General features: G+C 48.2%; 1 protein-coding gene across 1 annotated transcript in view; it reads right to left on the bottom strand.

The window, feature by feature from the left end:
• Positions 1-16,778, bottom strand: part of PLB1 (phospholipase B1) — a 188,453-nt gene extending 171,675 nt beyond the window's left edge. The window contains exons 1-3 of the mRNA XM_089658470.1: positions 16,521-16,778; positions 14,372-14,543; positions 5,946-5,995 (exon numbers count right to left, since the gene is read on the bottom strand). Coding sequence (XP_089514596.1) covers positions 5,946-5,995; positions 14,372-14,543; positions 16,521-16,778 — 480 coding nt within the window. The remainder of the gene's footprint in view (positions 1-5,945; positions 5,996-14,371; positions 14,544-16,520) is intronic.
• Positions 16,779-27,813: the final 11,035 nt, after the last annotated feature.

The raw sequence follows: 27,813 nt of genomic DNA, 5'->3' as shown, positions 1-27,813 counted from the left end.
TCGTTGTGCGGGGTGCCTCTGGGCATTGCTGGTGTGCCGCCTTTGAAGGTCGTTGCCTATGCTGATGATGTGTCTGTTATTATCTCTGGGACTGAGGAGGCGCAGGAGGTGGTCTCTGTGATAGAGCAGTACACGGAGGCTTCTGGCTCTAAAGTCAACCATGAAAAGAGTGAAGTTTTCTGGATGGGTGAGGAGGGTGAAAGCTTCGAACTTCCGGATGCCTTCCCAGAGCCCCAGCAGGAAATTAAAATTTTGGGCATCAAATTTGGTCCTGGTGACTATGGTCATCGAAATTGGGAAAGCAGGTTGGTAGTTGCCAATGCCAAAGTAGCAAGCTGGAAGAGATGGAGGCTTTCCTTGAGAGAGAGGGTTGACTTGATCAAAACTTACCTGATCCCGATCTTTTTATATGTCAGCTTCGTCTGTATCTTGCCAGTATCTCTCTATGCAAGGGTCTACAGCTGTTTTTTCCAACTGTTATGGGGAAATAGGCTGAACCTGATCAAACGCAATGTAACTTACCTGTCCAGGCGGGAGGGTGGCCTAGGAATGGTCAACCCGATAGTTTTCTTTTCTTTGCTATTTTTAAAGTACAATCTTGGTAATATGTTAGCAGAGACCCCGCCGGGATGGGTGGGTATTTTTCAGTCTTGGTTTAGGCCTTTTCTGCATTGCTGGGAAGATGGCGGCCCAGTGAAAAGTCTGAGAGTCCGACATGGCAAGCTCCCGGCTTATGTTGCCCCGTGTCTGAAAATACTTCGGCAGTGGCAGGTGACAGTGGAGGATATCAGGTCCCTTCCCAGGAAGCTTCTGGGGGAGAGGATTTTGGCTTCTGCTTTCAGTGTGTCACTGGCCTTAAAGGATTGCCCAGGCTCCGTAATGAGGGAGGGATTGCGTTTAATTAACTTGGAGAGAATCCCTTTGAAGTTTAGGGATCAAGCCTGGCTCGCTTTTCATGGAAGGCTCTATGTGAGAGGGAACCTGAAGCACCGCCCTGTGGATGATCGGGATTGTCCTAGAGCAGAGTGTGTTGGTAAGTTGGAGTCTATGGACCACTTTCTGCTCCTGTGTCCCTTTAACATAGAGGTGTATAAAAGGGTGGGGAGGGTTCTGGGCATCCCCTTTCTCTATCGCATGAGTTATGCAGAGTGGGTGTACGGGGCATTCCCAGCTCACTGGGACTTTGATTTGGATACACTTTTTCTAGTTAGTATAGTTGTCCGTTACTTCACATGGAACGCACGGTGTCAGATTACCATCCGGAAGAAAGTCCTCCCTGTAGAGGTGGTGGTGCACGATATTCTGGGTGAGGTTGGGAAGATTCGGGGTCTTGAGAGGGTCAGAGAGCCTCGGGCGGTCTGGATAAGGGCGTGGAGGAATATCAGACCTGCCTTTGGTGAACTGTCCATCTCTGGGTGAGGGGGTCTTTCCTTATACTGTTCTTTTCACTCCCGTAGTTTTTGTTAAGATCTTTTTTGAAGAAGGGCTGCATGCATAAGGGGGGCGGGGTGGTTTCTTGACCTCACAGGTTTGATGTCTGGTGTAGTGATGTGAGTGGTAGTACGATTTATTTCCCCAATTATGTCATGTTCATTTCTGAGACGTTTGCTTTTGTCTGACAGCAGATTTTGCTATGTTTATTTTCGTTTTGCTGTAAATATATATAATTTTTTTATATTCTGTATAATATTTTATGTTTATTGATTGCGAGACTTTTAATAAAGAAAAATTGGGAAGAATGTCACTTACATTGGTGGTCAGTGGGAAGAATGTCCCTTACATTGGGGGTCAGTGGGAAGAATGCCCCTTACATTGGGGGGTCAGTGTGAAGAATGTCCCTTACATTGGTGATCAGTGGGAAGAATGTCACTTACATTGGGGATCAGTGGGAAGAATGTCCCTTACATTGGGGATCAGTGGGAAGAATGTCCCTTACATTGGGGGTCAGTGGGAAGAATGTCCCTTACATTGGGGGTCAGTGGGAAGAATGTCCCTTACATTGGTGATCAGTGGGAAGAATGTCCCTTACATGGGGGGTCAGTGTGAAGAATGTCCCTTACATTGGGGGGTCAGTGGGAAGAATGTCCCTTACATTGGTGATCAGTGGGAAGAATGTCCCTTACATTGGGGGTCAGTGGGAAGAATGTCCCTTACATTGGGGGGTCAGTAGGAAGAATGTCCCTTACATTGGGGGTCAGTGGGAAGAATGTCCCTTACATTGGTGATCAGTGGGAAGAATGTCCCTTACATTGGGGGTCAGTGGGAAGAATGTCCCTCACATTGGTGATCAGTGGGAAGAATGTCCCTCACATTGGTGGTCAGTGGGAAGAATGTCCCTTACATTGGGGGGTCAGTAGGAAGAATGTCCCTTACATTGGGGGTCAGTGGGAAGAATGTCCCTTACATTGGTGATCAGTGGGAAGAATGTCCCTTACATTGGGGGTCAGTGGGAAGAATGTCCCTTACATTGGAGGTCAGTGGGAAGAATGTCCCTTACATTGGAGGTCAGTGGGAAGAATGTCCCTTACATTGGTGATCAGTGGGAAGAATGTCCCTTACATTGGTGGTCAGTGGGAAGAATGTCCCTTACATTGGGGGTCAGTGGGAAGAATGTCCCTTACATTGGTGGTCAGTGGGAAGAATGTCCCTTACATTGGTGGTCAGTGGGAAGAATGTCCCTTACATTGGTGGTCAGTGGGAAGAATGTCCCTTACATTGGGGGTCAGTGGGAAGAATGTCCCTTACATTGGGGGTCAGTGGGAAGAATGTCCCTTACATTGGGGGTCAGTGGGAAGAATGTCACTTACATTGGTGGTCAGTGGGAAGAATGTCCCTTACATTGGGGGTCAGTGGGAAGAATGCCCCTTACATTGGGGGGTCAGTGTGAAGAATGTCCCTTACATTGGTGATCAGTGGGAAGAATGTCACTTACATTGGGGATCAGTGGGAAGAATGTCCCTTACATTGGGGATCAGTGGGAAGAATGTCCCTTACATTGGGGGTCAGTGGGAAGAATGTCCCTTACATTGGGGGTCAGTGGGAAGAATGTCCCTTACATTGGTGATCAGTGGGAAGAATGTCCCTTACATGGGGGGTCAGTGTGAAGAATGTCCCTTACATTGGGGGGTCAGTGGGAAGAATGTCCCTTACATTGGTGATCAGTGGGAAGAATGTCCCTTACATTGGGGGTCAGTGGGAAGAATGTCCCTTACATTGGGGGGTCAGTAGGAAGAATGTCCCTTACATTGGGGGTCAGTGGGAAGAATGTCCCTTACATTGGTGATCAGTGGGAAGAATGTCCCTTACATTGGGGGTCAGTGGGAAGAATGTCCCTCACATTGGTGATCAGTGGGAAGAATGTCCCTCACATTGGTGGTCAGTGGGAAGAATGTCCCTTACATTGGGGGGTCAGTAGGAAGAATGTCCCTTACATTGGGGGTCAGTGGGAAGAATGTCCCTTACATTGGTGATCAGTGGGAAGAATGTCCCTTACATTGGGGGTCAGTGGGAAGAATGTCCCTTACATTGGAGGTCAGTGGGAAGAATGTCCCTTACATTGGAGGTCAGTGGGAAGAATGTCCCTTACATTGGTGATCAGTGGGAAGAATGTCCCTCACATTGGTGATCAGTGGGAAGAATGTCCCTTACATTGGGGGGTCAGTGGGAAGAATGTCCCTTACATTGGGGGGTCAGTGGGAAGAATGTCCCTTACATTGGTGATCAGTGGGAAGAATGTCCCTTACATTGGGGGTCAGTGGGAAGAATGTCCCTTACATTGGGGGGTCAGTGGGAAGAATGTCCCTTACATTGGGGGGTCAGTGGGAAGAATGTCCCTTACATTGGGGGGTCAGTGGGAAGAATGTCCCTTACATTGGGGGTCAGTGGGAAGAATGTCCCTTACATTGGGGGTCAGTGGGAAGAATGTCCCTTACATTGGGGGTCAGTGGGAAATATACCCCTTAGAGATATGTAAAATGATAATTGGTGTCAGTGGCAGCTTTTCTGAGAAGTGGAAATTGCTCCAGCAACTCTTGAGGACCCCTGGTTGAGAAAGGCTGCTCTAGAGCATGCAAATACTGACTTCCATTACAAAGTCTGTGCTTGGCCTGGCTCTTCTCACCCCTGACTGATCAGAGAGGCTGTCCATCATTGGTGGTCCATTAGGCACTGTAGGACACGCCAAGGGCTAAGGAAATATTGGCTCCCACAGGATACCCAGCGGAAGTCATTTTTTTTTTCAATTTATTTCAGAAGACCTCAAGCCTGGGACTTCTTGGAGGAAGCTCAGGAGGTGTGCAGGCTCTGCTGTAATGTCACTTCTAATAGGTCAGAGGAAGTACAGTCACTTTTATAGAAATATATATGTAGTGTGTATATATATATATATATATATATATATATATATATATATATATATATACACACACTATAGCATATATATAATATACAGTAATACCCCGGTTTAAGAATTTATTTCGTTCTGCAGGACTTTTCTTATAGCAAACAATTCTTAAACAGAAACGCCATTTCCCATAGGAATGCATTGAAAACCAATTAATCTGTTCCGGAGATCAGAAAAAAGTAAACACTAATAAATACTGCAGGAGTTATTTTATCAAGTCATGCAGCATTTTAGTAGTGACAAACATGTGTTAATATTTCAGCTGTCAGCGGGGTTCCCCACTGACAGCTGAATGTAAAAGAATTGCCGGCAATTAAAAAAATAATTTAAAAAACTGCGTTGGATCCCCCTTCCCATCCATACCAAGCCCTTCATGTCTGGTATGGATTTTGAGGGGAACTCCCATGCCAAAATTTAAAACAAAATGGTGTGGGGGTCCTCCCCAAAATCCTTACCAGACCCTTTTCAGAGCATGCAGCCTGGTAGGTCAGGAAAGGGGGGGGGCAAACAATGTTTCTTTTTAGATTCTTAAAAGAAACAACATTTCCGTTAACTTTGGGGAAAGTTATAGCTAATTCTGTGAGCTTTAGTGAAGAAAAAAAAAAAGAGCCAGCAATTGCATTTAAAAATCAGCACTGACATACACTTCGTATTGCGAAAAAAAATTCATACAATATTTGTAAACCGAAAATTACTTTAACCGAGGCGTTCTTAAACTGAGGTATTACTGTATATAGCTATACTGTAGTATATATATATATATATATATATATATATATATAATTTTATTATTATATATATACTGTATACAATTATATATATATATATATATACTGTATGTTGAAATGCATTCTTTATATATTACAAAATATATATCTATATATCTATCTAATATATATATATGTATATATATATATATATATATACATATATATATATATATATATATATATGTAGAAATATATTGAATACAGCCAAAATGGTATCATTTCAAATATATGTCAATATATTTGGAAAGAATATTTTTAAAATATATTTTAAATATATTTTTCTTCCATGTGGCTAGTCTGGCTGAAAAAAGACAAAAGTCCATCCATTTTAACCATTAAAAAAAAAAAAGAAAAAGAAAAAGAAAAAAAAGTTACAATCCTACACCCACAGTGGATCCAGAGGAAGGCAAAAAAACCCAGCAAAGCACGAACCAATTTGCTCCTGCAGGGGAAACATTCCTTCCTGATCCCCCGAGAGGCAATCGGATATTACCGGGATCAACGTTCCCTATAAATGTTATATCCAGTTCTATTCTGTGTATCCAAGAAAGAATCCAGGACTTTCCTACAGCAATCCACTGAGCTGGCCACAACCAACTCTGGAGGGAGTCTATTCCACATTCTCACAGCTCTTACTGTGAAGAAACCTTTCCGTGTTTGGAGATGACATTTCTTTTCCTCCAGATGTAAAGAGCGCCCCCCCATGTTAGATAACAGACATAAAGAGGGAATCTGCCATATAGGAATCTACAATAATATATATTCATCATTACCGGGTCACTGCTCAGCTCTTCTCCATTGTTGTCCGTTCCAACCGGGATCCCTACAACGAGAAGAAAAAACGGAGATGAGCGGCGCATACATGATCATCGTTACAGCCCAAATGAACTTTCCCTTTAACTGCTTCAGTTCTGAAAGATTTTACACTCTTCATGACCGGGACATTTTTTGCTCTTCAGCACTGCACTACTTTAACTGGTAATTGCGCAGTCATGAAACGCTGTACCCAAAATAAATTTATAGAATTTTTTTTTCACACGAATAGAGCTTTTTTTTGGTGGTATTTTGGGGTTTTTGAAAACACATTTTGCAGTATAAACCAAAAAAGACCGAACATTTTGGGAAAATTTTTTTTTTTACTTTCTGCTATAAAACGTATCCAATATAAATTTTTACAAAAATCAAATTTCTTCAGAAATTTTGGCCAAAATGTATTCTGCTACGTGTCTTTGATTAAAAAAAATCCCAATACAATTTTTTTTTTTTAATACTAGCAATGGCGGCGATCAGCAACTGTGCTACTTTAACTGCGCAGTCATGCAACGCTGTACCCAAATTCAATTTATAGAAATGTTTTCACACAAATACAGCTTTATTTTGGTGGTATTTGGGTTAATTTGGGGTTTTTTGCAATATAAACCGCAAAAACCTGAAAATTTTGAGAAAAAGGATTTTTTTTTATTTTCTGCTATAAAACGTATCCAATATAAATTTTAACAGAAATCACATTTTTTTCAGAAATTTTTGCCAAAATGTATTCTGCTACATGTCTTTGGTTAAAAAAAAAATCCCAATACCTGTATATTGATCGGCTTGCCTGAAAGTTAGAGCCTACAAACTATGAGATATATACTGGAATTTTTTTTTTTAATACTAGCAATGGCAGCGATCAGCAACTGCGCTACTTTAACCGGTAATTGTGCAGTCATGCAACGCTGTACCCAAATTCAATTTATAGAATTTTTATTCACACAAATAGAGCTTTCTTTTGGTGGTGTTTGGGTTTTTGTGGTTTATATTGCAAAAAAAATAAAAAAAAACCTCAAACGCCACCAAAAGAAAGCTCTATTTGTGTGAATAAAAATTCTATAAATTGAATTTGGGTACAGCGTTGCATGACTGCACAATTACCGGTTAAAGTAGCGCAGTTGCTGATCGCTGCCATTGCTAGTATTAAAAAAAAAAATTCCAGTATATATCTCATAGTTTGTAGGCTCTAACTTTCAGGCAAGCCGATCAATGTACATGTATTGGGATTTTTTTTTTAACCAAAGACATGTAGCAGAATACATTTTGGCAAAAATTTCTAAAAAAAAATGTGATTTCTGTTAAAATTTATATTGGATACGTTTTATAGCAGAAAATAAAAAAAAATCCTTTTTCTCAAAATGTTTGGGTTTTTGTGGTTTATATTGCAAAAAAAATAAAAAAAACCCTCAAACGCCACCAAAAGAAAGCTCTATTTGTGTGAATAAAAATTCTATAAATTGAATTTGGGTACAGCGTTGCATGACTGCACAATTACCGGTTAAAGTAGCGCAGTTGCTGATCGCTGCCATTGCTAGTATTAAAAAAAAAAATTCCAGTATATATCTCATAGTTTGTAGGCTCTAACTTTCAGGCAAGCCGATCAATGTACATGTATTGGGATTTTTTTTTTAACCAAAGACATGTAGCAGAATACATTTTGGCAAAAATTTCTGAAAAAAAAATGTGATTTCTGTTAAAATTTATATTGGATACGTTTTATAGCAGAAAATAAAAAAAAATCCTTTTTCTCAAAATGTTTGGGTTTTTGTGGTTTATATTGCAAAAAAAATAAAAAAAAACCTCAAACATTTTGAGAAAAAAGATTTTTTTTTATTTTCTGCTATAAAATGTATCCAATCTAAATTTTTTACCAGAAATCACATTTCTTCAGAAATTTGGCCAAAATGTATTCAGCTACATGTCTTTGATTTAAAAAAAATCCCAATACATGTATATTGATCGGCTTGCCTGAAGGTTTTATCGCCCACAGACTATGAGATATATACTGGAATTTATTTTTACATTTTTTTTTTTAATACTAGCAATGGCGGCGATCAGCAACTGCGCTACTTTAACTGGTAATTGCAGAGTCATGCAACGCTGTACCCAAATTCAATTTATAGAATTTTTTTCACAGAAATAGAGCTTTCTTTGGTGGCATTTGTCTTTTATTTTTTTTTTTTGCAATATAAACCACAAAAACCCGAAAATTTTGAGAAAAAAACATTTTTTACTTTCTGCTATAAAACATATCCAATATCAATTTTAACAAAAATCTAATTTCTTCAGAAATTTGGCCAAAATGTATAAGTTTGCTACATGTCTTTGATTAAAAAAAAAAAATCCCAATACATGTATATTGATCGGCTTGCCTGAAAGTTATAGCGCCCACAGACTATGGGATATATACTGGAATTTTTTTTTACATTTTTTTTTTTTAATACTAGCAATGGCAGCGATCAGAGACTTATAATGGGACTGTGATAGTGCAGCGGGCAATCTGGCACTAACTGACTGGAGGGGAACTGACTAACTGCCACTGATATCACCAGCGACACTAATTAGACATGCCGCCCTCCTCCACTCTTCCTACCACCCCATCCCCCACAGCTATCTCCTCCTGTGCCACCATCCCCCCCCTCCTAGATTGTAAGCTCCAAGGATCAGGGCCCTCAATCCCCTCATGTATCACATTGTATTGGTATTGTTCTGTCACATGTTCTGTCCCCCTCTGTAATGTACAGCGCTGAGCCAACTATTGGCGCTTTATAAATACTGTATAATAATAATAATGTGCAAAACCCAAAAATTTTTTTGTTTCATTTAGTTTTGTTTTGAAATCTAACAGATTTCGTGACGTTGGACTTGGCAAATTCGTTCAATTCGTTTTCAGGATTCGTTTTGGTCATTCGTATTCGAATTGAATTAAAAAAATATTTTGACCAAATTAGAAAAAGTGATTCGTATTCAAAACTGAACCGAACTCGAAATTGATTCAACAAAATTATTAAAAGTCGTTCGGAATCGAAAAGATTTCAACTGAATTTGAAATTTGTTTTTTTTAAATAAAGGGGAGTGGGGGGGGGGGGTGTACCAGTCCTTAAAGTGGAACTTCCCCTTTTGGGTGGAGCTCCGCTTTAAATTTGTTTTCGAATGTTTGTTCGATTTTGTTTTTCGCCTTTGTTTTTTATTTAAAATTTGTTTTTTAATCGAATTTCGGCTGAATTTAGTTTAGTTATTTTGGATTCATTTAAATTTGTTATTTTTTTTTTAATTCGTTGTTCGGGTACATCTGAATCTCCGAATAATGGAAAAATTTGTCCGAAATGCAATTTGGAATGAAACGAAGCTCACATATCTAACACTAATACGGTGATTATTGCTAATATGGGCAGGAAGGGGTTAACTTCTAGGGGCGATCAAAGGGTTAACTGTGTGCCTAACAATGTGTGATGTGTGCGGCTTTTACTAAGAGATCTCTTTGTTTCTCATCCCTGCAAAACCCAGCGATCGATCATATGTGTGCGCAGAATAGTGTATATACACGCAGGGGCGGACTGACCATTTGGAAACTCGGGCACTGCCCGAGGGCCCAGGGTCAGTAGGGGGCCCCATGAGATGCCCCTGGTACCTTTTTCATAGGCTTTTTGGAGTTTGGGCAAGGACACAGGGGCCCCATGATCCCCTATTGCCCCGGGGCCCCATGAGTTGTCAGTCCGATCCTGTATATACGTCATTCTGCATTTCCGGGTAGGGCCGCACTGCCATTGGCGGCTGCGGATGTCAATCACCGGGTCCCGGCTGGTAATTACTCATCGGCGCTCGGTGATTACCGATCATCTCCGACGGGGATGAAGACTGTTTTGTTTACGGCTGCGATGCACTGCACAGCTCAGCCATCCAGAGCAGTGTGATTACAGTGAAGCACACAGACCCCGCCCCCCCCTAGTAACAGACCCCGCCCCCTAGTAAAACACTCCCAGCACACAGTTAACCCTTTGATCGCCCCTCATTTTAACCCCTTCCTGTCCAGTAGTGTCAGTGCTTTTTTTCTAGCACTGATCACTGTATTGGTGTCATGGGGGATGTCAGTGACACCAAGTCAGTTCCCCCCTCAGTGTCAGAATGTCCGCCACAGTCCCGCTAAATGTTGCGGATTTGCCGCCATTACTAGTAGAAAAAAAAAATCCCGGTATCTTTCCCGCCATTTGTAAACGCTATAACTTTCACGTAAACCAATTAATTTACACGTATCGGGATTTTTTTTGTAGCAAAAACACGGAGCGGGAGACATTTTGGCCTAAATTTATTACTAAATTTGATTTTTTACATTTTTTTTATTTTTTAATAGCGAAAAGTGCAAAATACTGTTTTTTTTCTCAAAATTGTCGGTCTTTTTTTGCTTATGGCACAAAAAATAAAAACCGCAGAGGCGAACAAATACCACCAAAAGAAAGCTCAATTTGTGGGAAAAAAAGACGTATATTTCATTTGGGTGCGGCGTTGCATGACCGCGCAATTGCCAGTTAAAGTAATGCAGCGCCGTAACACAAAAAATGGCTCAGGAAGGGGGGGGGGGGGAATCCACTGGAGGGTAGGTGGCTAAATAAATATATATATGTATATATATAAATAAATATATATATATTCCTAGATTGTAAGCTCCAAGGATCAGGGCCCTCGAACCCCTCGTGTATTGTATTGTTACTGTTGTCTCCTGTAATGTCCCCCTCGCTACTGTACAGCGCTGAGCGAACCCTTTGGCACTATATAAATACTGTATAATAATAATAATATATATATATATATAATTTTTTTTTTTAGGATTTTAACTCCTTTTTTTTCTCAAACAGCCTGAGATTGATGTTTTCGGCCCCGGCAGAGATATTTTTAGATTTCAGTCAGGAGTTGCTGAGGTTAATTACGGCAAACGTCACATTAATGATCTCTGTTAGCGCTCTCCCCGTGGCCACATAAAACGCGCGCCCAGATAAATTCTGTGATGTTTATCGCTAATGAAGGGTTAGCACGCTGAGTACACGCTAAGGGGCATGTTAGTACATACACGCTCCGTGTCTTCAGGGCCCTGTGCTGGAACTTCGCATGAAACAATGAATACATTTCAGAAATAATAGATAACTTCAGGATTTTGCGCAGACTCCGCGAGAGCCGCCCCGGGTTCAGGCCTGGTTCAGTGTATGGGCCTTGCGGAGCAGTTAAAGGGCACCTGTCACGTGTCATATTTCATGACCCCCATCGCTGTCCCTCTTCTGATAAATGCTCATAGCCTGCAGCCAGGGAGGTCGCATTGATCCGCAGTGACTCACAAAGTATTAGGACCCGAGGGGGATTAATGGCCAAACAAATCCCATTTTCTGAAGGGGAGGCCAGCAGTGGCAGCCTAAGTGACTGGTGACAGGTTCTCTTTCTAATCATACATTGGCGGTTGTTTTATATAGAAGATGTTTCAGTACCCCGTCCAACATGGACATTTTAGATCACTAGGGTGTTGGTGGATTCAGCCTACCTACTGAATGACCATGAAGGGGCCGGCCAGTGTGTTCCCAACTCCACCCCCTTTCTGACATCACAGAAGCCCCATGTACACACAAAGGAAGGAGGTTGCACAGCGGTGATCACATGATGATGAGGAAACCTTCGGCACCCCTTGTGATCCCCATAACTAGAGGTGGGACAAGGTCATCAGGTGCCCAGAGCAAAGACTCAAACTGTGTACAGGGAGATTCCCATCTGGGAATATAGGAACCCCACCTCCAGGACAAGGGGACCTCCATCCAGGAATACAGGAACCCCCCCTCCCACCTCCAGGAGAAGGGGACCTCCATCCAGGAATACAGGAACCCCCCCTCCCACCTCCAGGACAAGGGGACCTCCATCCAGGAATACAGGAACTCCCCCTCCCACCTCCAGGAGAAGGGGACCTCCATCCAGGAATATAGGACCCCCCCCCACCTCCAGGAGAAGGGGACCTCCATCCAGGAATACAGGAACCCCCCCCACCTCCAGGACAAGGGGACCTCCATCCGGGAATACAGGAATCCCCCTCCCACCTCCAGAAGAAGGGGACCTCCATCCGGGAATACAGGAACCCCCCTCCCACCTCCAGGAGAAGGGGACCTCCATCCAGGAATACAGGTATCCCCCCTCCCACCTCCAGGAGAAGAGGACCTCCATCCGGGAATACAGGATCCCCCCCCCCCCCACCTGCAGTAGAAAGGGACTCACATCCAGGAATACAGATACCCCCCCCCCTCCAGGAGAAGGGGACCTCCATCCAGGTACCCCCCCTCCCACCAGTAGTAGAAGGGGACCCCCATCCAGAAGTAGTGCAGGTAGTGATTAGAGGGGACCCCCATCCAGGAATACAGAACCTCCCCACCTCCAGTAGAAGGGGACCCCCATCCAGGAATACAGGAACCCCCCCTTCCACCAGCAGAAGAAGTGATACCCACATCCAGGAATCCAGTTACCCCCCCCTCCCACCAGCAGTAAAAGGGGACCCGCACCCAGGAGGAGTGCAGGGGAATATCCAATAGAACCCCCATTCAGGAATACAGGAACTCCACATCCAATAGAAGGTGACCCCCATCCAGGAATACAGGAACCCCCCTCCCCACCTCCAATAGATGATGATCCCCATCCAAGAGGAGTGCAGGTGGTGAATAGAGGGGACCCCTATCCAGGAATAAAGAACCTCCCTACCTCCCACCTCCAGTAGAAGGGGACCCACATCCAGGATGAATGCAGGGGGTTATTCGATAGGACCCCCATCCAGGAATACAGGAACCCCCCTCCCCACCCCCAACAGCAGATGACCCGTATCCAGGAGGAGTGCAGGTGGTGAATAGAGGGGACCCCCATCCAGGAAAGCAGAACCTCCCCACCTCCAATAAAAGGGAACCCCCATCCAGGAATACAGGAACCCCCCCTCCTTCCTCCAGTAGAAGGGGACTCACATCCAGAAATACAGGTACCTCCCTCCCACCAGCAGTAGAAGGGGACCCACATCTGGGAATACAGGAACCTCCCTCCCCACCTCCAGTAGATGGGGACCTCCATCTGGGAATACAGGTACCCCCCCCCTCCCACCTGCAGTAGAAGGGGACCCACATCCAGGATGAATGCAGGGGGTTATTCGATAGGACCTCCATCCAGGAATACAGGAACCCATCTAACCACCTCCAACAGCAGATGACCCGTATCCAGGAGGAGTGCAGGTGCTGAATAGAGGGGACCCCCATCCAGGAAAACAGGACCTCCCCACCTCCAATAAAAGGGAACCCCCATCCAGGAATACAGGCACCCCCCCTCCCACCTCCAGTAGAAGGGGACCTCCATTCGGGAATACAAGTACCCCCTCCCACCTCCACTAGAAGGGGACCCACATCCAGGAATACAGATACCCCCCTCCAACCAGCAGTAGAAGGGGACTCACATCTGGGAATACAGGAAGGAACCTCCCTTCCCACCTCCAGTAGATAGGGACCTGCATCCAGGAATACAGGTACCCCCCCCCCCTCTCCCACCTGCAGTAAAAGGGGACCCATACCCAGGAGGAGACAGGGGAATATCCAACAGGACCAATATCCAGGAAAACAGGAACCTCACCTTCAATAGAAGATGACCCCCATCCAGGAGGAGTGCAGGTAGTGATTAGAGGGGACCCCTATCCAGGAATACAGAACCTCCCCACCTCCAGTAGAAGGGGACCCCCATCCAGGAATACAGGAACCCCCCCTCCCACCAGCAGTAGAAGGGGACCCACATCCAGGATGAATGCAAGGGGTTATTCGATAGGACCCCCATCCAGGAGTACAGGAACCCATCTCCCCCCTTCCAACAGCAGATGACCTGTATCCAGGAGGAGTGCAGGTGGTGAATAGAGGGGACCCCCATCCAGGAAAACAGAACCTCCCCACCTCCAATAAAAGGGAACCCCCATCCAGGAATACAGGAACCCCCCCTCCCACCTCCAGTAGAAGGGGACCTCCATCCAGGAAAACAGGTACCCCCCCCCTCCTACCTCCAGTAGAAGGGGACCTCCATCCAGGAATACAGGAACCCCCCTTCCCACCAGCAGTAGAAGGGGACCCACATCCAGGAGGAGTGCATTTAAAATATATATTTAAAAATATATATATTTTTTAAAATATTTTTCATATATTTTGTAATATATAAAAAAATGCATTTCAACATGCAGTGTATATAAATATATATATAAATATATTGAATATGGCCAAAATGTAGCAATTCAAATATATGTCAACATATTTGGGAAGAATATTTTTCTTCCATGTGGGAAGGTCTGATTGGGAATCTTAAAGTCATCCGTGAAAAAGTTCCTGCTGCTCACTTGTCTATCACTTACCGTTGGCCAGATGTAGGAGAAGCAGGGTCAGCAGGCAGAGGGTCTGTCCATGGTGTCCCCCCATAGCTGGTGTCTCCTGGAAGGCTCGTCCAGAAAGGATTCCCTGTGTATCGCTCTGCTGGAGAAGCAGTGTTGTATCTCCCCGCTTGGCTTTTATATTCGCAGCTCGTGTCTGATAACCCGGCAACCATAAAGCGCGTTATCATTTTCACCTTTGAGAGCTCCATCCCGGGCTTGATGTACAATCAGCCTCATAGAGAGCGCAAACATTTCAATGTCACCCTCGTAAAACCTTATCTGACGTGATGGCTCCCTCTGGGAGGACTGTCACTGTGTCTTAGGACGATGCGCAACGAGGGGGCCCCATCCGCTACGGGGCCAGTTCTCTACATTCTGGGGGAACCATGTGGTTTGCAATCAACGTAATTCAACAACGAACGTCAGGAATAATTACATCAGCGTTGCATTTGTACTCTTCTACTGATATAAAGACACACCGTCCATGGTATGAACCCTTCCAATGGTTTCCAGCCAACCTCACAATACAATTCAAGATACTTTACCTTTAAAATGCTCTGACATTTGTGTCCTCAGAAAAAAATATTCCTGAGTTGGGAAGGGGGACCAACTGGATTTTGTAGGCTACCCAGTGTGGTGGGAGACTTATTTCAACCCCGCTTGGTCCTCCTTGGCATTTCCTATGTGTCTTTCTTCAGAAAAGATAATCTGAATGCAAGTGTAAGCCGTGTACCGGGGGGGGGGGCTCCCCAGGATACAGTGAAGTCACGAACGAGGAAAGCAGCCCCAACACCAGCTTTTGCCACAACAGAATTTTACTTAGATGTGGCAAATAAACCCAACCACAAATGCTGGAAACATACAATAAATTTTCATACACCCACCCAGAGGCTGAGATCCTTGTGCTGCACAGCACGGCGCCTCCTGATGGATGGAGGTAGAAAGTGAAGTAATATACCTACTGGGGGGCACAACTAAGCTGCCACACCTTACCTGTTATTACACTACAGAGCAGGACTCAGTGTATGGGGGTACGGGATGGGCTAGCCTGCGGTGCAGCACAACAGCTTACAATCTTACACAAATCTATAGTATTCCCCCCCCCATAACTGGTCCTGTAGCACGTGCCTGAGTATTCCTTCTGAGCAAAACGCCAGTCTGGCTTGAGTTTGTAGGATTTTATCAGCTCTCCAATGTGAAATGTCACTTTAAGTGGTGGCGTCCTTCCAATAATCAGTAACGACACTTGCGGTCGACACAAACAGAGACCCTAACTAACTATCGGCCTGGATTCAGTCTCTGGACGCCAACACTGAAATGAGGTGCGTGCACGATCTTACCGACCCGGGTCTGCTTTTCATCCGCTGGTGACTCTGAACAGAACAAATGTTGCTTAATTCCTCTGCTCTCTTCAGCCTTCCTGGCAGCAATCTCTGGTTAGTGAGGGACGTTTTCACACCTGGATGTCATCGGATTCTCAGCTCACAGGGCCCCTGCATTCATCATTGTCCAAAACATGGCTGCAGTCTCCTCTTCCTGTTCACTAAAACCCCAACTGTGTGTGAAAACCCCACCTCTTCATGAATATACAAATATCTATGCAGTCTGAGCCTGTGTTAGAAAAACAGTGACATCTTGTGGCTAAACCGCAGAATGTCAGTCAAAACATTAATTTACTCCACACAATAATTTACTGCACACAGTGTTCAAACAATGAGAGCTGTTTCCCCATCTCACATGCCTCCCCACTAGAGGTTGTCGTCCTCGGCAACCCTCCCCATACAAACTCATTCTGGGCATAACGCTGTGGGGGCACACCAGCATTGGGCCTTGTTGACCTTCGTAGAGTGACAGGCTCAGAAGCACTGGGGACGTCAGGCACATTTAATAGGAGAGGAGCTGCGGACCGCTCAACACTTTCCCTTGGTGGCAAACTTGCTAAGGTTGGAGCCTCTGTGGGTACCGGGGCAGGGACAACCCACCATTCCTCCCCCTCCTCTAAGGGGATTTCCTCAATACTCTGAGCAGGAGGAGCCATCCCCTCCACGCACACTGGTTCATCAAAATTGCAACGTCTCAACATGTTATGCTGCAAGTTTCGTGAGGGCCCCCCAGTCCCTATTGGATCTACCTCATAGACCGGGGTGGCAGGGTCTACCCTCCTCTTCACCGTGTATTGGACCGCCTCCCACCGCCCGTCCAACTTTCCAGATGGCCGCTTGGCTTTGACTATCACTCGATCACCCGGGGCATACCCCTCCTTCTGCACTGGTCTTGGATTGGGGTATACCACTTGTTTAAGGCGCTCCCCCACAACCTCGTGGATCGCTATCAGGCGGCGGCGGTGTTCTTGCTCCCATGCGGAAGTATTTCTTGGTGGTAGCTCCATCGGATCGGGCATGTGGAGATCTTCAATCTCCCGTCCGGCTCTCCCAAACATGAGCATATGTGGGGAGTATCTGGTGGTACTGTGTACCCTGTTATTATAGGCCCACATCACTTCAGGTAGGTATTTGGGCCACCGAGCTTTTTGGCGGTCCTCCAGAGTCCGCAGCATCTGGAGCAAGCTGCGGTTGAACGGCTCGCACGCCCCGTTTACCTGGGGGTGATACAGGGTGGTGCGGGAACGTTCGATCCCATACAGTTGGTACAACTCATTCATTAGAGTACCCTGAAAACATGCCCTCTGGTCCAAATGTATTCTCTGTGGGCACCCGAACACCTGTATAAAGTGTTTGCAGACCGCTTCAGCGGCCGACTCTGCCGTCTGGTCTCTGGTGGGTACAGCCACCGCATACTTTGTGAAATGATCTGTCATGACTAGACGGTACGAGTGTCCCGAGGTAGAGTACCCAATCTGTACATAATCGATCATAAGGAGCTCTAGGGGTGCTGATGTCCGGATGGCCTGGACAGGAGCCCGCTGTTCAGTACTCTTACTCAGCACCGCGGGGCCGACACTTAAGGCATGCCTCGGCCACCATGTCTGCCAAATCGGGACAGTACACGAGCCGTTGGAGCCACTTGAATGTTTTATCGCTCCCAAAATGGGCACCCCTCTCATGGGCTTCCCGGGCAGCCTCCGGTCCCAATGACATGGGGATGACAATCTGTCACCGGTACAGCAACTCTGTCTGCAAGTATATGGTCTGACACAGGAGGCCCTGGGTAACAGTTAGCTTATCCCATTGCCTCAACAACTTTTGGCCCCCGGGAGTCAGACGAGCCCGCTCTTCTGACCGAGGCCAGATCTTGGTCCGGACCCATTCTTTCACTTTCCGCAGCTATCCTGGGCCCTCTCCCAATCAGCCAACGTCTTTCCCAGCACCATTGGCATCCCGGACGCCACCCCACTTGAATGTGCCACGTCCTGGAACATGCGTAATCGACCAAGGTCAAAAGTTTCAGTGTCCTCTAGCTCCTCATCGGCACTCTGAGCCGACAACCCTACAGGGACTCGGGAGAGTGCGTCGGCGTTGCCGTTCACCCTACCTGACCTGAACTTGATGCGGTATTGGTACTTAGAAAGGCGAGCCAACCACCTCTGCTCAAGTGCACTGAGTCTGGCATTTTCCAGATGTGTTAATGGGTTGTTGTCCGTCATCACGGTCACCTCTGCACCGGTCAGGTACTCAGCAAACCTTTCAGTCATGGCCCACACCAGTGCCAGTAGTTCCAATTTAAAGGAGCTGTAGTTGTCAGGGTTGCGCTCTGAATCCCTCAGAGCCTGGCTGCCATAGGCAATGACTCTCTCACATCCATCCTGGACTTGGGATAACACAGCCCCCAGACCATGTAGACTTCAGTCAGTGTACAACAGGAATGGGGTGACGAACTGCGCATAAGCCAAAATCGGGGCACTGATCAGCGCCCCCTTCACTGCTTCAAAGGCCCCTTGTTGCCGGGGTCCCTACTCGATGGGACGATTCTTTGGGCCCCCTGCAGTGCCCCTTAATAACTCGTTTAACGGGCCCACCAAATGAGCAAACCTGGGTATAAACCTCCTGTAGTAGCCGGTCAGTCCAATGAACGCCCGCAACTCTCGTAGTGTACTCGGCTGGGGCCACTTCTGGACGGCCTCCACCTTGTCAGGGGTTGGCTTTACCCCCTCCTGGGTGACCAAATGTCCCAAATACTCTATCTGCTGTCGAAACAGTTGGCACTTCTTGGGCTTGATTTTGAGCCCATGGTCTCGCAGCTGTCCTAAGACCTGTCGCAGTTTCTGGAGGTGATCCTCAAAAGAGACCCCAAACACTACTACGTCGTCCAGGTATATCAATACCAACTCGAAGTTGAGATCTCCCAGACAGTGCTCCATCAACCGCTGGAATGTTCCCGGGGCATTGGACAGGCCGAATGGCAGCCGGTTGAACTCGTAGAGACCCATAGGTAGGATGAAGGCCGTCTTCGCTTTGTCCTTCTTGGCCACCGGTACCTGCCAATACCCACTGGCCAGGTCAAGAGTTGAGAAGTACCTCGCATTACCCTACAGAGCAGGAATCAGTGTATGGGGGTACGGTATGGGCTAGCCTGCGGTGCAGCACAACAGCTTACAATCTTACACAAATCTACAGTATTCCCCCTCCCATAACTGGTCCTGTAGCACATGTCTGAGTATTCCTTCTGAGCAAAACGCCAGTCTGGCTTGAGTTTGTAGGATTTTATCAGCTCTCCAATGTGAAATGTCACTTTAAGTGGTGGCGTCCTTCCAATAATCAGTAACAACACTTGCGGCCTGACACAGAGATCCTAACTAACTAACTATCGGCCTGGATTTAGTCTCTGGGCGCCAACACTGAAATTAGGTACATGCACGATCTTACCGACCCGGGTCTGCTTTGCATCCGCTGGTGACTCTGAACAGAAAAAATGTTGCTTAGTTCCTCTGCTCTCATCAGCCTTCCTGGCAGCAATCTCTGGTTAGAAAGGGACGCTTTCACACCTGGATGTCATCGGATTCTCAGGTCACACGGTCCCTGCATTCAGCATCGTCCAAAACATGGCTGCAGTCTCCTCTTCCTATTCACTAAAACCCCAACTGTGTGTGAAAACCCCACCTCTTCATGAATATACAAATATCTATGAAGTCTGAGTCTGTGTTAGAAAAACAGTGACATCCTGTGGCTAAACCGCAGAATGTCAGTCAAAACATTAATTTACTCCACACAATAATTTACTGCACGCAAACAGTGTTCAAACAATGAGAGCTGTTTCCCCATCTCACACAAGGGGGGAAGATAAACCTATGGCCTATGGCCTATGGCAGGGGTGTCAAACTGGCAGCTCTCCAGCTGGGCTGAGTTGGGAAGGGGGACCCAACTGGATTTTGTGAGGCCACCCAGTGTGGTGGGAGACTTATTTCAACCCCCCTTGGTCCTCCTTGGCATTTCCTATGTGTCTTTCTTCAGGAAAGATAATCCGAATGCAAGGGGGGAAGATAAACCTATGGCCTATAGCAGGGTGTCAAACTGGCGGCCCTCCAGCTGTTGCAAAACTACAAGTCCCATCATGCCTCTGTCTTTGGGAGTCATGCTTGTAGCTGTCAATCTTGCAATGCCTCATGAGACTTGTAGTTTGGAAACAGCTGGAGGGCCGCCGTTTTGATGCCTGTGGCAAATGCAGGGGTGGACTGACAACTCATGGGGCCCCCGGGCAATAGGAGATCATGGGGCCCCTGTATCCTTGCCCAAACTCAAAAAAGCCTATGAAAAAGGTACCAGGGGCATCTCATGGGGCCCCCTACTGACCCCGGGCCCTTGGGCAGTTCCCGAGTTTCCAAATGGTCAGTCCGCCCCTGGGCCTATGGCCACAAAACTGAAGACTTGAAACTCAAAGTAGTACTTGCCAACACCCACACCACCTTCTCCAGTAACAGCCTTCCCAGGTTTTTTTTTTTTTTCGCTGGTGTACCACCCTCCTAGGGGGTGCTAGAGCTCTAATTTGTTAGTCAGAGGCTGAGTAGCAGCCTGGGAGAAATAGAGGGTCAAATTCAGGTCAGAGTTGACAAGCTCTGAAGACCAGCTCTCTGGGACTCCTTCCTGCTCTGGAACTTTGAAGAAAGATCTAGAAGCAGCGGGTGGAGGTGAGGAAGTGGCTGATCTGCACTTTTGAGGGATCCTGGCCAATCCCAAATAGGAGGCTTGGCATGGGGCCAGAACAGCTCTTAAAAGTGACAGAGCCTGCTCAGCAGCAGGAAAGTCCAGGTGGATGATTGGGAAGGAAGTGGGACTGAAGAGCAGGATCCTGGGAGGGGGCCCAGATGGACAGGGGCTCACTTACAAGCAGAGGACCTTGGCAGGAGGAAAGCTTGGGACTTTTCTGGCCCCCAGAGTGAGGACCACCAGCTGTCTCAGGATGGCCCGGGCAGGGTCCCAGAACCTGTACTGTACCCTCCTGATCCCAGGATTGTGCCCTCCTGACTGCCCCTGTACTGTGCCCTCCTGCCTCTCCCTGTACTGTGCCCTCCTGCCTCCCCCTGTACTCTGTCCTCCTGCCTCCCCCTGTACTGTGCCCTCCTGACTCCCCCTGTACTGTGCCCTCCTGACTCCCCCTGTACTGCGCCCTCCTGACTCCCCCTGTACTGCGCCCTCCTGACTCCCCCTGTACTGCGCCCTCCTGACTCCCCCTGTACTGTGCCCTCCTGACTCCCCCTGTACTGCGCCCTCCTGACTCCCCCTGTACTGTACCCTCCTGACTCCCCCTGTACTCTGTCTTCCTGACTCCCTCTGTACTGTGCTCTCCTGACCCCCCCTGTACTGTGCCCTCCTGACTCCCCCTGTACTGTGCCCTCCTGACTCCCCCTGTACTGTACCCTCCTGACTCCCCCTGTACTGTGCCCTCCTGACTCCCCCCCTGTATTGTGCCCTCCTGACCCCCCCTGTATTGTGCCCTCCTGACTCCCCCTGTATTGTGCCCTTATTGAAAGTACTAAAAAATATATTTATAATTCTATCAACTATTTATACTTTAATTCTTGAGAGTAGGTGCATAAATTGGGGCGGGCTGCTAGGGGCCACAGTGCATTACTTTGCCCAGGGGTCCATTATGCTATTAAGAGGACCCTGGTCTGGGGTGGTACAACAGGAAATGCTGGCTAGCTCTGCAGAAGAATTTTTGCTGTGAAGACTTGTACATAGTTGCTAAGGAGTTTGTCCTCTGTTGCCATTATGCTTGGGCATCCCATACACCCCTTACCCCATCCAAGTTAAAATCCCTTCATAGAATCCAAAAAACAAGCTCAAGGACTGGCTACTGTCTCCTGGATGCAAGTCTGTGTGAAGGAAATGCGTGTTGCCTGGCTGTGCAGGACTATAGGGGGACCCAAACTTCAGTGACTCCTAATAGGGTAGTGCTACATTGGAGTGAAAGAACCTCACCATCATCACCACCACCATCACCACCACCACCATCACCACCATCACCATCACCACCACCATCATCAACACCATCACCACCACCATCACCACCACCACCATCATCAACACCATCACCACCACCATCACCACCATCATCAACACCATCACCACCACCACCATCATCAACACCATCACCACCACCACCACCACCATCACCACCAGCACCATCACCACCACCACCACCACCATCACCACCAGCACCATCACCACCACCATCATCAACACCATCACCATCACCACCACCACCATCATCAACACCATCACCACCACCTCACCATCACCACCACCACCACCATCACCATCACCCCACCCAGTGCCTCTACACTGGTTTGGAACTACAGCTGCGTCCATACCAGCTGAAGAAAAAAGCCTCCTTCCAAGTCCATGGTCTGGGCAGTCCCACACGAACCTTTTCCCAGCCGCCATCACTATTTGTTTTTTATATTTCTAGCACCCTCCTAGATAGGTGTTAGGTTTAGATAGATTTAGTATGTATTTTGATAGGTAAATTTAGTTGTCACACTGTAGTCAGGTAGGTAAAAGCATAGTTTGCTCACTGTACCCAGTGAAGCTGCATTCTGCTAGTCAGGTCTGCTCTGTGTGCTCAGCTTCTGCCAGCCTGAGAGCTCCCTCTGCATCCAAGAGCTTGAGAAGCTTCTGGATGGTAGGTGTGGAGCTGTGCAGATGGCATCATGAATATTGATACAGCCCTGGCCTATCCCAGCATGCTGGGAGACTGTATATATATTCGGTGAGCACACTGAGCTTTGGGTCTTTTCCTGGAGAGGATTGGTCCGGCCTGGAGGAGGCATGCTGCCCTCCCAGGCAATGCTGCTATGTCTGCTGGGATTGGGGGCAAAGATTTATGCTGGGAGGGGGGTATTCAACAGGGGGGCAGATTTGTACTGGGGGGAGGGGGGATTTACAGTATGCTTAAGGGGTAAGCATGCAGATTAGAGCTTGATATTTTTTTTGGAGGGGGGGGGATTATTGCTTACACATAATGCCCATACATCCTGGGGGGGGGGGGGGGGCGCAATTTGGCATGCTCACCCTAGGCTCTAGGTGACCTTTTTTGTAAGTCTGTCCCTGCCCTGGGCAAGCAAATACAGGCAGGGACTGCAAGACTATAGCTAAAACACATTCCAGTGGAATTCTGGGTGTCAATGATGTACCATTGGTTGGAGGTGGCCTAATATGCGCTCCAGGTACTAGCCTGCCCTTCCCAACTAGCCTGCCCTTTCCATACTAGCCTGCCCTTCCCAACTAGTCTGCCCATCCCAACTAGCCTGCCCATCCCAACTAGCCTGCCCATCCCAACTAGCCTGCCCTTTCATACTAGCCTGCCCTTCCCTACTAGCCTGCCCTTCCATATTAGCCTGCCCATCCCAACTAGCCTGCCCTTCCCTACTAGGCTGCCCTTCCATACTAGCCTGCCCATCCCAACTAGCCTGCCCTTCCGTAATAGCCTGCCCTTCCCTACTAGCCTGCCCTTCTGTAATAACCTGCCCTTCCATACTAGCCTTCCCCATCCCAACTAGCCTGTCCTTCCCTACTAGCCTGTCCTTCCCTACTAGCCTGCCCTTCCGTACTAGTCTGCCCTTCCATACTAGTCTGCCCTTTAATACTACCCTGCCCTTCCATACTACCCTGCCTTTCCCTACTAGCCTGCCCATCCCAACTAGCCTGCCCATCTCTACTAGCCTGCCCTTCCCAACTAGCCTGCCCTTCCCAACTAGCCTGCCCTTCCCTACTAGCCTGCCCTTCCCTACTAGCCTGCCATCCATACTAGCCTTCCCATCCCAACTAGCCTGCCCTTCCCTACTAGCCTGCCCTTCCCTACTAGCCTACCCTTCTGTAATAACCTGCCCTTCCATACTAGCCTTCCCATCCCAACTAGCCTGTCCTTCCCTACAAGCCTGTCCTTCCCTACAAGCTGTCCTTCCCTACAAGCCTGTCCTTCCTACTAGCCTGCCCTTCCGTACTAGTCTGCTCTCCCTACTAGCCTGCTCTTCCCTACTAGCCTGCCCTTCCATACTAGTCTGCCCTTTAATACTACCCTGCCCTTCCATACTACCCTGCCTTTCCCTACTAGCCTGCCCATCCCAACTAGCCTGCCCATCTCTACTAGCCAGCCCTTCCCAACTAGCCTGCCCTTCCAACTAGCCTGCCCTTCCCTACTAGCCTGCCCTTCTACTAGCCTGCCCCTTCCCAACTAGCCTGCCCTTCCCTACTAGCCTGCCCATCCCAACTAGCCTGCCCTTCCATACTAGCCTGCCCTTCCGTACTAGCCTGCCCTTCTGTACTAGCCTGCCCTTTCATACTAGCCTGCCCATCTCAACTAGCCTACCCATCCCAACTAGCCTGCCCTTCTGTATTAGCCTGCCCTCCCCAACTAGCCTGCCCATCCCAACTAGCCTGCCCATCCCAACTAGCCTGCCCTTCTGTACTAGCCTGCCCTCCCCAACTAGCCTGCCCTTTTCATACTAGCCTGCCCATCCCAACTAGCCTGCCCTTCCATACTAACCTGCCCTTCCCAACTAGCCTGCCCTTCCGTAGTAGCCTGCCCTTCTGTACTAGCCTGCCCTTCCGTAGTAGCCTGCCATTCTGTACTAGCCTGCCCTTCCCTACTAGCCTGATAGTTCTCTATGTTCTTGGGGAACCACATGGTCTGCAATGTGTGTACAACGTATGCAGGGCCGGTGCTAGACTGCGCCCTAGGCATGACCAACTACTTGCACCCCCCACCGCAAAAAAAACCTAAAACTTTTTAGCGTGATGCTTTCTCACCTCCTTGCCAAAGTTAGCTCCATGTGGAGACTGACTGGGGAACCGGGAGGAAGTGATGTTGTGTGCAGCATGGATTGTGCGGCACCTCATTGGCTGGATACCACTTCTTCACGGATTGGCTGAAATTTTCAGGAGACGGCTTTGTCTCCACCTAACATCATCCAATCCTCTCTGGGGACAGTGACACCAGGACCCAGAAGTGACATTTTACTTGTTGCTTCCGGGGTCATTGACGGGAAGGGGAGATCAGTGAACAGGTGTTTGTTGATCTCCTTCTCTTCTTCCAGTGGCACCCACCATGCAGGTCCCAGGCCCGCTGATGGGAGCGCAGAGGCTGGGAAGAATGGCAGGGCACATGGGGGTTATGGAAGCGATCTGAAGGCTGCACAGGCTAATGTCCCACTTATGTTTGAGGGACATTAAAAATGTTCAACTGAGCCACATTTATACCGTCCCTCAACCACTGCCCATTATGCTGCAAAGGCACTGCACTGTAGTACGGTAGTGGGGGGGGATTTTACACACCCCACCACTATTGCCATATTGGGGAGTGGTTGGAGGACAGTAAAAGTGGGCCTCAGCCACACATTTTTAATGTCCCCCAAACACAAGTAAGAACTAACAGGAAGCATCTCACTGTGCTTATGTGATCGTCATTCTCATGTTCACACCACACAGTACAGAAGGTGCTGTCTGTCTGTATACAGTGTATGACTGTCTCTCTGATTGTGCCTCAGAAAACAGAAATTGTGAGCTTGCCTGTGCACGGGTTCCCTATACCCGCCTGTGCACCGGGTTCCCATTACCGCCTGTGCACCGGGTTCCCATTACCCCCTGTGCTCCGGGGTTCCCATTACCGCTGTGCACCGGCTTCCCATCGCTGCCTGTGCTCCGGGTTCCCACTGCTGCCTGTGCTCCGGGTTCCCACTGCTGCCTGTGCTCCGGTTCCCACTGCGCTGTTCTCCGGGTTCACACTGTTGGCTTTGCTCCGGGTTCCCATTGCTGGCTTGTGCACCGGGTTCCCATCGCTTCTGTGCCCCGGTTCCCATCTGCTGCCTGTGCTCCAGGTTCCCATTGCTGCCTGTGCACCGGGTTCCCATCGCTTCCTGTGCCCCGGGTTCCCATCGCTGCCTGTGCTCCAGGTTCCCATAGCTTCCTGTGCCCCGGGTTCCCATCGCTGCCTGTGCACCGGGTTCCACTGCTGCCTGTGCACCGGGTTCACACTGGTTGGCTTTGCACCGGGTTCCCACTGCTGCCTGTTCACCGGGTTCCCATTTCTGCCTGTGCTCTGTGTTCCCATTGCTGGCTGTGCTCTGTGTTCCCATTGCTGGCTGTGCTCTGTGTTCCCATTACGCCTGTGCTCCGGGTTCCCAGTGAACTACTACAACCAGCATACAACATGAACATATAATAACAGTACATACATCCAATGTACAGAGAGGCATTATCAGCAAAAGGGCCCAACAAGAGTCCAGGTAGAATTGTGCACGTTACCCCGAAGATAGAGACACCTCCAGATAAATGTTGCAGCAAAGTGCAGGGGCCCCTGATGATGTTGCAGGATCTGTATTTGCACTTTAGTTCCTCCTCAATAGTTTCTAAAGCACATGTGTCAAATACAAGGTCCATGGGCCAAAGCCGGCCTGCCAGGCCATTTCATATGGCCCTCACACCTCTCCTGTAGCTGCGGCACCCACCTCATCTCCACCCCCACCTTGCCTCTGCAGTCAGTAGCAGAGAGGAGGACAGAACTCTTCCGCCAGATCCTGCGCTTCTCTGTGCAGCCGCAGAGAGTCTTGTCTCTGACCACCCCCCATCTCTGCAGTCAGCATCAGAGAGGAGGACAGAGCTCATCCTGCCTATGCAGCCACAGCACCCCCTCATCTCCGCCTCCCTGGTCTCAGCATACAGTGGACTCTGGCAGCTGGCTCCAGCCCTCCTCTGGTCCTCCTTCAGACTCTGCATTTTCTCCTTCCCAGCTCCGCCCCCAGCTTCTTCTCGGCCAAGGTGAGGGGTGTGCACTGTGATGTAAGGAAGGGTGGGGATTTCTTGACTTCTGATGGTGGGGGGGGGGGGGGGGGCAGTGCTGGGACAAGGTCATCTAGAGCCCAGGGTGAACAAGCCAAATTACGCCCCCCCAAGATGTTTGAGAGTTATGTGATAGCAAAAATCCCCTTTCCTCCCTTCCAAAAAACCACGCACGCTACCCCCTAAGCATAATTTCCCCCTCCTACTAGTACAAATCTGCCCCCCTGCTGATATCCCCCCTCCCAGCACAAATATTTGCCCCCCCCAGCTCAAATCCTTTCTCTTCACATATGCCCTCAGCATAAATCCTCCTTCCCAAAAAAAAATTTGCCCCTTTTAGCACAAATCCTCTAGCCTTCAAATTTTCCCTCCAAGCACAAATCCTCACCCCCCATCCCCCCCCCCCTTACCCAGCATAAATCCCCTTCTCAATCCCCCATCCTAGCAGATTCTTCCCCTTCCCCCTCCCCGCCAATCTCCTAGCACAAATGCCCCCCCAATCATCCCTACTAATACAATCCCCCCCCAAAAAAAATCCGCTCCTAGCACAAATCCACTCCCCCTACACCATGTCATCTTTTGTCACAACACCCCCCCCCACAAATCCCCCCTCCTTACGCAAATCCCCCCAAATCACCACTTCTAGCACAACTCTCCAGGTTTCCCCTCCTAGAACAATTCTTACCCCCTCCCACCCCCCAAATTTCCCCTCCCAACAGAAACTTCTCCCCCAATCTCCTTGTGGTGCCCCCCCCCCATTTCACTTGATATCACAGTGACCAGGGCAGCTGTCTCTCCTGCCCACCCCTTGTCCTGGCCCTGGTGGGGGGCCCATGACGTCTAATGTGGGGGGGTTCTCTGGACATCTAGTCTTACAGGGCCACCATAATGCTGATAGGACCCGCAATGGAATGGAGTTTGACACCCCTGCTCTAATCTGACATTCAACGGACCAGAAAGTCAATGATTCCAACATGGCCACTGGAAGCCAAACCTGGACTAGTCTATGCCGGTTATCGAGCCCTAAACTAAAACTAGCAATCTAATCCCAGGATAACTAGATTATCAGGAGCTAACTACACTCACCGGCCACTTTATGAGGCCCACCTCGCTAGTCCCGGGTTGGACCCCCTTTGCCTTCAGAACGGCCTTCATTCTTCATGGCATAGACTCCACAAGGTCCTGGAAACG

Source organism: Staurois parvus, unplaced genomic scaffold (assembly GCF_062004578.1).
Source record: "Staurois parvus isolate SC_StPar_1 unplaced genomic scaffold, SC_StPar_1.0 ptg001073l, whole genome shotgun sequence".
Classification (NCBI taxonomy): Eukaryota; Metazoa; Chordata; class Amphibia; order Anura; family Ranidae; genus Staurois; species Staurois parvus.
Note: the sequence above shows the minus strand (reverse complement) of the source record. Positions and strands in the feature narration are given on the sequence as shown.